Genomic DNA, 13,379 nt, shown 5'->3' on the forward strand with positions numbered 1-13,379 from the left:
TATATAGATATTGGTCCTTTCTTAATTTTAGTAGACCAGTCTTGCATATTGAACATGTATCTATAAATGGAGTTTTAAATGACAATTTAAAGTAGTTGTAGAAAACGTTTTTACATTGCTAGAAAACAAGTTGGAGGGCCTGGCACTTCCTTTTTTTACAGATATTTTTCTGCATTTTGACTGTATTCAGCTTAGATGGTAAATACTATCTTTTGGATTTTTTCCTTGAATAGTGGCTCTCTCTACACCTCTATGTTTTGATATCACTCTTTACAGCTTGTCTAATTTTCTTATCTTAGTAGTGCTGCAGTCTTCCCCTCAGTTTTCAGCTGGTAACTTCCATATAACATGGAATTTATTGGCCAAAGTGGAGAGTCTGTCTTGGATGTACCTGATGTTGCCTGAAATGTTGCAGCACATACAAGTACTGTCTGGCCATTTTTTCCCTAAAGCTGTATTTTATTAAAACAGCATTCTTCCTTTTTGCTTCTTTCTTGATGTTCCTGTGTTTTGGTGATTACCACATATTTTAGTAATAATTTATCCTAGTTAGTTTTGTTTAAACTATGTACATGCTTATAAAAAGTAGTGATATCCTTATAAGTGAGATCGGTTGCTCTGCATTCTTTTCTTCATAAGGATTTTGGGTTCACTTGTATGTCTGGTAGGCCATGTGAACAGGAAAGCATTTTCTTTTTCTTGTTGGATTTCTTGGATGCTTTCAATCATCTTGGACTTCCTGCCACTTGAACACCCACTTATATTTGTACCATTTTCTGAATCACTTGTATTAACCTACATTTTATAGCTTAACAGCCTACTCTTTTACTGGAAACTTCTTCCTGACAAAGATGGTTCAAACTGAGCAATAATCAGAAGTTAATGTTGTTGTGTAAACCACTAATTACTGTTGTTGGTTCTGGTGACAAGTGATTGCCTACAGTTTATGTTTACTTATTTATTTATAAAACTCTCTCATATTATTATTAATAATGACATTCTACATTGTTATGCCGTCTTCATGTCTCTCAGAAGCAAAGCACAATTTGCATTTATCAAATTTTGCTTTAACGGGCTGAGAACAAATACAGTACTGAGTTTTGTAAAAAGTCATAGTCTTCAACACCCTATACAATAGCAAATATCAGGTTTTGACCAAAACATTTCAACGAGTCATGTGTGACAACAAGGTTGATTTGTAACTACAAAAATTTGAATTTTGAAAAATTGATCATTTATCAACCCATGAAAAAAGCTCCTTAGTTCTCAGTGGTTTTACACTTACTGTAACCAATCCATTCCACTAACTTTCACATTCCAGGTTCACAAAAACTACAACTATGTGGCTGTGAGTCAATGCAATGAAACATTTATATTGTTCATAAGTACAACATTAAAAACCAATTAAACAAGTGAGAGCTGTGTCATCATTACTCACACTACTAAATATGGCTAAAAATAACCAAACAGCAAACTGTGGCTTTGGTTTTAAAGTAATGTTGCTCAAATGACATAACAGAGTTGTTGACGATCTGTACATATATAGCTTACATTACAAGAAGATGGAATGGTGAGCCAGTACTTACCTTAAGGAGGCTAAATTCCAAGTAAAATAGACTCATTTAAAAGTGGAAACAACTATTCTTTACTTTTAGAACTGTTCATTCCCTCCTCTGTGAGAAATGGACTGTTAGTTGCTTCGTCATTGAGAAATTAGGGATGGGTTGGGGAAGACCAGAAAGGAGGAGACCCTAGGTTGAGAGGGACCAACTTGGATGTGGGGACACAATATGAAGGATGCTGTGTCAGAAAGAGTGTGAGATCAAAATACATTGGTAACCACTGTGAATGCTTCAGTCCAGAGATGATTAGACAATGTGAAAAGTAAATATGTATTAAAAGGAAGAGAGATGAGTGTTTGAATGAACACTGCAATTAATATCTAGAAGGAAATGGGAAAAAATCAAAAGAAAAGAGAACATGAAAGATGAAGATGAAAAAGAAGTAATAACTGAAATAAATGAAATGCTACCAATGGAAAAAATGAGGGTTGCTTATTAACAGATGTGCGGACTGGGAGGTTGCAGAATGTGAGGGGAAGTTGGAGAGAAAGTTTCCATCTTGGGAGTTCAGGAAAACTTGGACTGCATAGAAGGATCCAAATGGCCTGTTAGATGAAGCAAGACTCTAGTAACTTGAGTCAAGCTATAGAACAGGCTAAGAAACTGGGTACTGAGTGTCCCCAAGGCAAACAGTTCTTCTGTGTCCATTTATAAACTTAACCAGTTTAATGGCAGTCATTCTAATGGGTAATTCCATGTCCAGTTTTACCATAGCTGCAGGCACATCTCAAAGGAAGTCCTGTTAAGTTTTAACTCAAGATATGCTGCACTTTGGCTCCAGGACCATCAGCTGGAGGTCATTTGGCCAATGAGCATATTATCGTGAATTAATCATCACGTTTGACAACTCTTTGTGAGTTGACTATTACAGTGAGAATCCTACATTTAACTTGCTATACAGTCCTAAGGCATGGAAGAAATTCTGCCGTGACCCACCTTCAGTTGAACTCACCAATGATTCAACTAAATGTCATTTGAAAGTATTTTTATTCAGGACAAAACTGATTGAAGCCAATTAATGAATTTGTAGAAGATGAAGTGGAACTGATTACATGCTGTTCTGGAGTAAAGTTTGCTAAAGACACAAAAATTTGCTTAGTCACAAAGCCCTATTTTAAACAAGGAATGAATATAAAAAAAATCTTGCTGCAACCATTTTTCAGAGAACTACAATATAAAGGAAAGCCTTTAATCAATCAATGATCCCAATGTCAAGCGCTTCAAGAATTGACAAGGAATTGTGTGAAGCCAGGCAAGAAGCTTGGTACAGCATGCATAACAGAAGAAAATGCTAAGCTAAAATCATCAATAGACAAATAAGAGCTTGGTGCTTCTCCTGTCAAGTTTCAGAAAGTTGCAGCAGAGATTCATATGGGTATGCAAAGCAGAATATCCAGGCTCCCATCAGTAATAATATTGCAAATCCTGGTGGTTTTGATCTAGGTGAAGTAATGCAAACCAGTACAAGCCATCTATGCAAAAACACCTTGATTTTGAGATATGATAGATCTGAAAGAAAAGTTGCGTGTATCAAAAAGCTATGAATTTTGACACTATAACCAAGAGGTTGGCCAATGGGAAAAACAGCATCCACATTTTATGTATCAGTAAATATGGTGAAGATTGCCACAAAGCTAGAAAGGGAATTCTTTAATTGCCTGAAGAAAGCAAGGAAAAAAAGAGTTCAGACCAAATAAAGTCAAAAGTTCCACAATTTTATGAAAATGATGAGTATAGCAGGATGTGTCCTGGGCTCAAAGATTGTGTTCCCATTATAACTAAAGGAGAGGAGATCAAGAAGCAGAAACAACTCTTACTTTGCAACCTGAAAGAACTATTCATCATCTATCAAGACCACAGTGGAGCTGAAATTGTAATTTCTTAGTTCTGCGAATCATATCCAAAATGGTGTGTTCCTGTCTGTTCTTCCAGAACATATTCAGTTTGTGTATTCACATTACACCAGAATGTTAAGCTTATGATAGATGGAAGTCCAACCCAAGTTGATTACAAATGTCTACTCAAAAAAACTGTCAGTAACTTAGAATCAAAAGACTGCTTGCTCCACCATTGCAAAAAGTGCCCCGGGGAAGAAGCATTAGAACTATTTTTAATGGATTCTTTCAAAAATAATGATCCTGAAGGTATTATTGAATTTAAGCAGTGGGTCCACACTGACAGAGAAACACTGGACACAAAACAGCTGGCAACTGAAGATTTTATTTCAGAACTGACAGGGAAAATATGGAACCTTCCATGCCATCGCTACACTGTGAAGCATCAAAGTCAACATTTGAAAATGATCCAAGACAATTTGAAGATGGGAGTAATTGTTGTTTTAATGGATTCTGCAAAAAACTATTCATTTGTTGTCCAAGATGCTCTGCAGTCCTTCCACTGGGAAAACAGACAAGCCCCTTTACATCCATTTATAGTTTATTACAGAGGTGCTGCAGATACAAAAAATTTGAACACTGGATAATCAGTGATTCTCTCAGGCATGACAGTTTTGCTGTACATGTCTGCTTGAGAAAGTATACTGAGCTTCTGATTGGGGATCTCTACAGTTTTCATAATTCCACTGACAATCCTGCTGCCCAATACAACAATTTAAGGAACTTAATCATCTTATATAATCATGAAAATAATTTTGGATGCAAGGCTGAGTTGAACTCCTTTGGGACAAGCCATGGTAAATCACCATGTGATTGAATTGTTGGAACAGAAAAACAACTTTCAGTACTTGCAAGCCTTCAGTGGCCTAAGAAAAACTAAATTTTGATGCTGTTTGACTTGCTCACATTTTTTATGAAATTTGCATGGAATCAAGTTCTTCAAAAATGGTTCAAATGGCTCTGAGCACTATGGGACTCAACTGCTGAGGTCATTAGTCCCCTAGAACTTAGAACTAGTTAAACCTAACTAACCTAAGGACATCACAAACATCCATGCCCGAGGCAGGATTTGAACCTGCGACCGGAGCGGTCCTGCGGTTCCAGACTGCAGCGCCTTTAACCGCACGGTCACTTCGGCCGGCCAAGTTCTTCTTTACTGAGAAGGCCAAAGTTGAAATTGCAACACTGGCTCAAGAAGAAAAGTTTAAAAATGGTCACACTATTTCTAGTATGAGAATAAATCACCAATTTGTGCCAAATGATGAAAAGCAAATTCATATCAGCCACATTTCAAATGATAAGCATCTTTTATATTTAAACTGACGATTCTATGACAAGTTGCTTTGGAAAATCTCAAACTTGGACATTACATGGCTTGTATCTATGACAAATTGTGGATTGGGAATGTCTACGCCATATCAGTTGAACAGAATGATTTGCTAATACACTACCTGCATCCCGAGAGTCCTGCACATCCATTTTATTGGCCTGATAGACAAGACTATTGCTGAGTTTTGGAAAAGCATATTATCACCAACATTCCTGCTCCACTCTAAACATTTATGGGGTACCAGTACAAGTTCCCTGGCCAAACATCATCCAATGCTAAAGAAACATTCAAGACCAGTCAATAGTAAAGAGCAGCTCCGCCTTGGGAACCTGATAACAAACTCACAGTAGGCTTGGGAATCTGTCAGATATGCTCTTAGTCTTGGGAACCTGATTGACCTTGTAACAGGTCTGAGGACCTAGCAAAGTAATCCAACTCAGATTTGGGAACCTTCACGAAGAGACCAAGCCATCGCTGTTCTTGCATAAATATCAGGTGTGGCTCCTTGGCGATGATGTTATCAGGTTTTTAAAATTGGTAGTAATAGAGCTCCTACCAATTTTTCTAAATTGATAGTAACAAAACTACCATGGACAACTGCAAGTTTCATGTTTACAAGGCCTTAAAAATAAATTGATTCTCATGCATCTATTTACATCAAATACGTATTTACTGTATCAACATTGCTTACCTTTGAAGCTAAACATTTAACCTGAAATAAAGGATACCAACAAGTGAAATAAGCATCTAGCAGACAAAAAAACTGTGTTTTCTAATGGAACTAGGTAGGAAAAAAACCTGACTGACCACCATTTTGAGATATCTGGCCCTGAAAAATTGTCAAATTTGTTGATTAAATTTAAGACCTCCAGTTTAGGTCTAAATATTTCAGTAACTCAATAAGCAAGAAAGTCAATATTTATCATGAAAAAAGCCCACAAATACTGTGACATACAAAAGTGTTGCTTGTCCGGCGAAACCAATGGTTGAAACTGGGGTGGTGTAGGTGTGGCAATTTGTGCTGCCTAATTGACCTTGTCCGTGTTACATTTGAACTTAGCAACAAAAGTTGAGCAGAAACACCAACCTGCAGATTTCTCACTGCTGTAATCAACCTATAAAGAGTTGTCAAACATGACCGGGCGAGGTGGCGCAGTGGTTAAGCACTGGACTCGCATTTGGGAGGACGACAGTTCAATCCCGCGTCCGGCCATCTTGATTTAGGTTTTCCGTGATTTCCCTAAATCGCTCCAGGCAAATGCGGGGATGGTTCCTTTCAAAGGGCACGGCCAACTTCCTTCGCCGTCCTTCCCTAAACCAATGACCTCGCTGTCTGATCTCCTTCCCCAAAACAACCCTACCCAAGTTGTCAAACATGATGATTTATTCACAATAATAACTGATGGCTCTGTTGCCAAAAGTATAGCATGTGTTGAACTAAAAATTTACACAACTTTCTTTGAGATGTGTCTGTAGCAACGATAAAAGTTTTCACAAAATTGGACATGGACAAGTGGAGGCCATTTCTAAAATTGGCTGATTTGATGTGGAAAGGCCCTTTTATGAAAAGCCATGCAGTGAACACAGGTTAGTTGGCATATATACTGAGGTGACAAAAGTAATGCCCAAGAAAGGCACTGCAGGCAACCTTGTGCTGTTTACAAAGGCACTCGTGTCGCTCATTAGCTGTCATAGCCCATTAAATCCACAGCACTGTCCTAATGATACATGTTTCATATGTCTCACATTGATTTCTGTGGTTATTTTAGTCAGTGTTGCTTGTCTGTCAGCACTGACAACTCTCCGCAAATGCCACTGCTCCAAGTTGTTAAGTGAAGCTTTTTGGCCACTGCATTGGCCGTGGTTAGAGGTAATGCCTGAAATTTAGTATCTCAGCACACTCCTGACACTATCGATTGTGGAATATTGAATTCTCTGATGATTTATGAAAAGAAATGTCCCATGCATCTACCTCCAATTACCATTCTGCGTTCAACGTCCATTAATACTCATCGTGTGGCGATAATCAGCTCTGCCAATGCACTGCCCTTTTATACCTTGTGTATGCGATAGTACTGTCATCTGTATATGTGCATATCGCTATCCTATGACGTCTGTCACCTCAGCATAACGTGGATGGTTTCAAACCTTGCTCTGCCTTTGATGATGTAAGAGTTAGAGTGGTTGGGATAGAGTTAATGGTAGTGGGTGTGTTCTGGGGCAGGATTGACAGTGAGACTGATTGCAGTGGTAGGAATCTTGGGGTAAGAATAAAGGCCTAGGAGTGTCACAGGGTTCAACAAGGATGTTACAATGTTAAGAGGGTGAAGGATGGCAATCGTGAGTAGTGTAAGAAGAATATCAGAGAGGATCAATCTTACTTCAGGGCCTGACTTAAGAAAGTCATAGCCCTGACAGACTAATATTTTGAGGCTTATGTAGTACTGGGTGACAAAATGGATGCTTTTGAGCCTTTTGGAAGTTCCAAGTTGTATTCGTGGGAGTCAGAAACGACAAATGAACGGATTTGTTTGTGGATAAAATCTACGAGGGTTGGAACTTCAATAGTGGCAACTATTTATTTACAATTCATACAAAATAGATATGTGTTTCAAAGTTTTACTGATCTTCAAAGTAGTCACCAGCACTGTATGTAACCCATTGCAAGTGATGTGGAAGTCGTAGGATACTCTTAGCAGTGCCAGTTGTGTTGACAGTTTGAGCGGCGCAGTCTCTGCCCAAGGAATTTGTAGCAATTCTAAAGCGAATGCCGTGAAATGTTTCCTTCAGTTTAGAAATCGAGATGAACTTCAAAGGACTTAAGTCAGGGGGGTGCAGTAGGTGGTATAGCACTTAGCAGCCCCATCAGTCAAACACATCAGTAATAGCTTGCACTGTACATGCTTGAGCATTGTCCTGCAAAATGATGTTCAGGTCCTGCAGAAAGTGTCATCACTTCTGTTCCTATGCTGTTCATGTTTGGAACACAGCCTATGACCAGCTTAGAGACAGAAGGAGGATCTGCAGCGAATTGATGCATGGTGCAGGGAATGGCAATTGAATCTCAATGTAGACAAGTGAAATGTGCTGCGAATACACAGAAAGATAGATCCTTTATCATTTAGCTACAAAATAGCAGGTCAGCAACTGGAAGCAGTTAATACCATAAATTATCTTGGAGTACGCATTAGGAGTGATTTAAAATGGAATGATCATATAAAGTTGATAGTCGGTAAAGCAGATGCCAGACTGAGATTCATTGGAAGAATCCTAAGGAAATGCAATCCGAAAACAAAGGAAGTAGGTTACAGTACGCTTGGTCGCCCACTGCTTGAATACTGCTCAGCAGTGTGGGATCCGTATCAGATAGGGTTGATAGAAGATATAGAGAAGATCCAACGGAGAGCAGCACGCTTCGTTACAGGATCATTTAGTAATCGCGAAAGCGTTACGGAGATGATAGATAAACTCCAGTGGAAGACTCTGCAGGAGAGACGCTCAGTAGCTCGGTACGGGCTTTTGTCAAAGTTTCGAGAACATACCTTCACTGAAGAGTCAAGCAATATATTGCTCCCTCCTACGTATATCTCGCGAAGAGACCATGAGGACAAAAAAAGAGAGATTAGTGCCCACACAGAGGCATACCGACAATCCTTCTTTCCACGAACAATACGAGACTGGAATAGAAGGGAGAACTGACAGAGGTACTCAAGGTACCCTCCGCCACACACAGTCAGGTGGCTTGCGGAGAATGGATGTAGATGTAGATGTAGAAGTGATGACACTTTCTGCAGGATCTGAACATCATTTTGCAGGACAATGCTCAAGCATGTACAATGCAAGCTATTACTGATTTGTTTGACTGATGGGGATGCTAAGTGCTATACCACCTACTGCACTCCCCTGACTTAAGCCCTCATGAGTTCATCTCGATTTCTAAAATGAAGGAAACACTTCAAAGCATTTGCTTCAGAAGGGCTACAAATTTGTCGGGCAATAGATCACGCCGCTCGAACTGTCAACACAACTGGCACTGCTAAGAGTATCCCACGACCTCCACATTGCTGGTAATGGGTTACGTACAATGCTGGTGACTACTTTGAAGGTCAGTAAAACTTTGAAATGCGTATCTATTTTGTATGAGCTGTAAATAAATAGTTGCCACTATTAAAGTTCCAGCCTTCATATGTAGTAGTAATGGAAGAGGAAAGCTTGTGAGAGGCTGTTTGTGTAGGTGTTGACGAATTCAGTGTTGGAATAGGTATGTTCACTATGGCTGCCTAGGTTGTAGTGATATGATAGTTTGATGTGGAAGGTGTAGCAACTGCTGAAGTGCAGGTATTGTTGTATACTTTTTGGTTTTGAATTGTCTGAGGTTTAGATCTAACAATGAAGTTGGATTGAGTGACAATAAAGAAGGTTTTTTAAGAGGGCTTCACATGGGCACGGGAGAGGCAGTGTTTTAGAATTTAGAGGCCACATGTACATGAGAGAATGGTCTAAAGAAAGGCTACATCAGTAATGACAAGCAGGGTCCCAAGAGAGAGAGGTGAGGGATTGGATTTGAGATGTTCCAATATTAGTTGTTGTCTTATGTAGCAGGAGAGGCTCTGTATGATGAGTTTAAAATGCTCATCTACCAGGGCTGAATGTGACTGTTGGGGCTCTGAGTGAGATGGGCAGGAACTGTAGTACACGGGTTAAATAGTTGTTCCAATGGTTGTGGACTATGACTGAGTAGTGAAGTGCTATTTTCTGTTCAGGTTATGAGTGAATGAGATATCTTTGACTGGTGCAGAGTGATTGGCTGTGGATATGAGACTGAAGGTGTGTAAAGCAGGTGGTAGACTTTAGTTTCTAGATAGAATACTTGGAAAATTATATCAGCCTACAAAGAAGATTGCTTACAAACCACTTGTGTGACACATTCGAGAATATTGCTCAAGTGTATGGAACCTGTACCAAATGGGACCTGTACCAAACAGAACTACCAGGAGTTATTGATCATACACAGAGGAGGGTAGTATGAATGATCACAGGTTTATTTGACCTTTGCAGAGTATCACAGAGAAGCTGAAGAAACTGAACACAGACATGAAGATTATGTACAGCAAGGGCATATACACTATCATACTTCCTGTGCTCAATACATGAATGGAACAGGAAGAAACCTAATAACAGGTACAATGGGACATAACCTCTGCCATGCACTTCACAGCAGTTTGTTGAGGATGGATGTAGATCTAGAAGGTTAAGCCCTTCAAAAAAATGTATGTCTCTGGATTAAAGGGTGTTCTGGATGATGGATTTAGAAATAAATGTTTCCCAGGATTGTGAAGTGTTATAATACGTTTCTGGTTAAGGGTGAATTTTGGTAGTAGATGTGCCAGAAGAGGGACTTTAATGGGGGAGCCCAAGCTGGGTTTGCAGGCTACAGTGGGTGGAGAGGAGGGGGGTTGGTTTGTCAGGGACAGAGTTCTGAATGACAGGATGGTGGTCACTGGAGATCAGGCGAGGGACATCACTTTTGGAGTTTTATACCAACAGAGTGGATACCTTAACATGGTAGTGTGAGGTGTTTCTAAAATTTGCAGCTGAATTCAAGGAAAATTACACTGAGCTTGCTTGTAGACCCAGAGGTTGAAAGTTTGAGGATTTTAAGTAGTGGCAGTAGTGATTAGCAAAGGCAATATTTAGGTAAAGGATAAGGTAGGTAAGGGTGAGCTGCCAGTCATCACATGATGTGCAGAATTACTTCATATTATTTCACAATTCTTGATAGTTATCAGAATTAATAATTTCCTGTAAATTATGGTTATGTAATTTAACCAAATAATGTTGCTTCCTCTGATACTATCATTTTCCTTCCATTTATTGAGTTTTGCTTCTGTAATATTTATAAAACAATTGTGGTTGCAGAATGTTCTTTATTAATGTAAGTTAAGGACTTAAGTTAATAAAGAACATTTTGCAACCTGAGACTGTTTTTTAAATAGTAGAAGCAGAAGGTCACTGTACCACCATGCCAAGGTGGAATAGAATAATTTTTATTATATATGAATGGATTAATTTTTATTACATATGTTAAATTGTTAATTATGTGTTGGTTAGTCAAAATCTCTAGTTTTCATAAAACTCAACAGATAAGCAAAATTAGAAATTTTTGTAGATATTTACTTTTAGTGCTAGGCAATTCCATAGGTAATTGTTGCAGAAACTAACGCAACCTCTTCTTTTTCATTTGTCAATAACTTTTAAAAACAATATAGCAATCATATTCTTCTCCCCTTCATATTGGCAGGAAATGAAATAATGAAGGCACTGAGTTGCAGACAGGCACAATGAAAAGGATGCCAAACATTCTATCTTTTGTACAAAAAGTCCTTCGTCTGAAATAGAAAACACACACACACACACACACACACACACACACATTCAGACAAGCACAACTCACACATACATGGCTACTGTCTCTAACCCCTGGCACCTGAGAGCAGATTGCACTTTCGTCTGATGTGTGCAGCAATCTGGTTGGCAGCCATGCATGGGGCATAGTGTGGGTGGGATAGAAGGGTGACATAGTGGGGACAGGATCCCCTGCTGGAGGCAGTGTCAGGAGGCTGTGCCGAGGGTGGAGGTGGAGGGGTAGGGATAGGGGGGGGGGGGGGAGGGGAGAGGAGAGACATAGAGAAGGGGAAACGACTGCAGGTCTAGTGGCAGAATGGAAGGTGTACATATGCTGGTCTGCTGGCAGGGAAGGGGACTGTCAAGATTGTTGTTATTCCATCCTGGACTTCCCTTTGTTTTAGGAAATGTTATACCTGGAGGTCTTTTCTGAAACATACCTTGCTGGAAGTGAGCAAACATATCCTTCCATTTACAGTACCCAAAACTCTGAAAATATTTTCCTGACAAAATGTACCTGCTATGAAACAGTATCCAGAAGGAGCCTTGCACTCCGGATGTACAGGTGAATTAGGGAGAAGATCCTTTCCTTGCACTGGATGTTGTGTCACATTCAAACGTCCACCAAAAGATCTTAGTTGTCTTGCCAAGCATGTGTGTTCTCCATAAATTTGAGAGGCATCCAAGAATGCTGAGTTCTGATTAATCTGGTCTCTTGGTCCTATCAATGGTAACAGAAATAAGTACATAACATTAACACACTGACAAGGGAAAAACCATTACACATACACCTAAATTTCTGAATGTGATAAATAGTTAAACCAAGTTATAATAACAGTATATAATTGGAACACTTTCACTACACCACAAACATAAAAGGCAAGTCTTTTGCTGTTGTCTAAAGCACACACACACACACACACACACACACACACACACACACACATCACCAACGACAGCAATAACCAAACACATATATTTACCAAGGTGCTGTTGTCCAGGTAAAGAGCGCATGAATGGCAAGCACACTGGTTCTCCAGTTGTCTGGTTTACTTGTGGATAGAAATGGTCATGCCTGGGGATTGGAATAGGCATGCACTCAGGATGCACTGTATTTGGTGAATTGCATGAACGGCAATCGGGAATTGAAGTGAAGAACCCTGCAGAGAAATGACAGTAATATTAAAGGAAGTCAAAGAGATAATAAACAGATGTAAAATGTTAACTTTCACAACTGCACCCACTTTTTTTTCTTTTTACTTTATGATAATGGCAAAGGATTATATGCCAGATATCTGACATCTGCATTCACGCCTGATGGTGGCATGGGATGTATTACTCTATGTAAGTGCAAATCATGAAACAAGATTTTCAAAGCAAGTCAACCTGTCATACATATTGAAAGAGAACTTCTAAGCTACATCTAACTTTGCTATTTCATCAATAATAGAACACTTTTCTTTATTTTATGGCATTACCACTGCATGAAACAACTACATGATACAGAATTGAAATAAATACACCAAAAAAATACTAACAGTCTGGTATGGAAACATGTCAGCATTGAACAATGAAAACTTATAACATATGAGGTTCATTCAAATGAAACCTGATCAGTGTGTCTACCTTTGCCTTACACGTAAGGTGGCACCATGTAACTGTGGGTATGGTGGCACAATCTATTGGTAGAAAGACTGACATGTGCACACCGCTTGATGTTGCATAGCGCCAGTGTGGTTTCATGCCGAAGAGGAGGTGGTCACACAAGTTATCATCCACTACCAAACATGCAGGCAAGTAAGCAGGAACAATCAGGAGTGATTCAATTTTTGGCAGCGGAGGGAGTTGGAGGCCATAAAATGTATTGATGTATGAAGGATGTGTACTGTGAGTACAGCCTGAGTCGTTCAAGTGTTGTGGAATGGTGCAAACAATTCCTTGGGGGTGCGAGTCACTGGAAGACAATGCTCGTCCTGGACAGGCTCATCCATCACACCAGAAATGGTTGTGAAGTGAATGCTTTAGTCTTGGTCAACTGCAGAATCACCATGGATGAGATCCATTGGTTACTGGGTATCAATGTGGGCACCGTCTCACCATGCATCACCACTTGAACTTTTGTAACAT

At 39.4% G+C, this 13,379-nt stretch overlaps 1 protein-coding gene across 1 annotated transcript in view; it reads right to left on the bottom strand.

Moving 5' to 3' along the window:
* The window catches only part of LOC126162579 (uncharacterized), a 384,276-nt gene that overhangs the window by 47,025 nt on the left and 323,872 nt on the right, over window positions 1-13,379 (bottom strand). The window contains exons 18-19 of the mRNA XM_049919174.1: window positions 12,236-12,412; window positions 11,770-11,973 (exon numbers count right to left, since the gene is read on the bottom strand). Coding sequence (XP_049775131.1) covers window positions 11,770-11,973; window positions 12,236-12,412 — 381 coding nt within the window. The remainder of the gene's footprint in view (window positions 1-11,769; window positions 11,974-12,235; window positions 12,413-13,379) is intronic.

Source organism: Schistocerca cancellata, chromosome 2, assembly GCF_023864275.1.
Source record: "Schistocerca cancellata isolate TAMUIC-IGC-003103 chromosome 2, iqSchCanc2.1, whole genome shotgun sequence".
NCBI classification, from domain to species: Eukaryota; Metazoa; Arthropoda; class Insecta; order Orthoptera; family Acrididae; genus Schistocerca; species Schistocerca cancellata.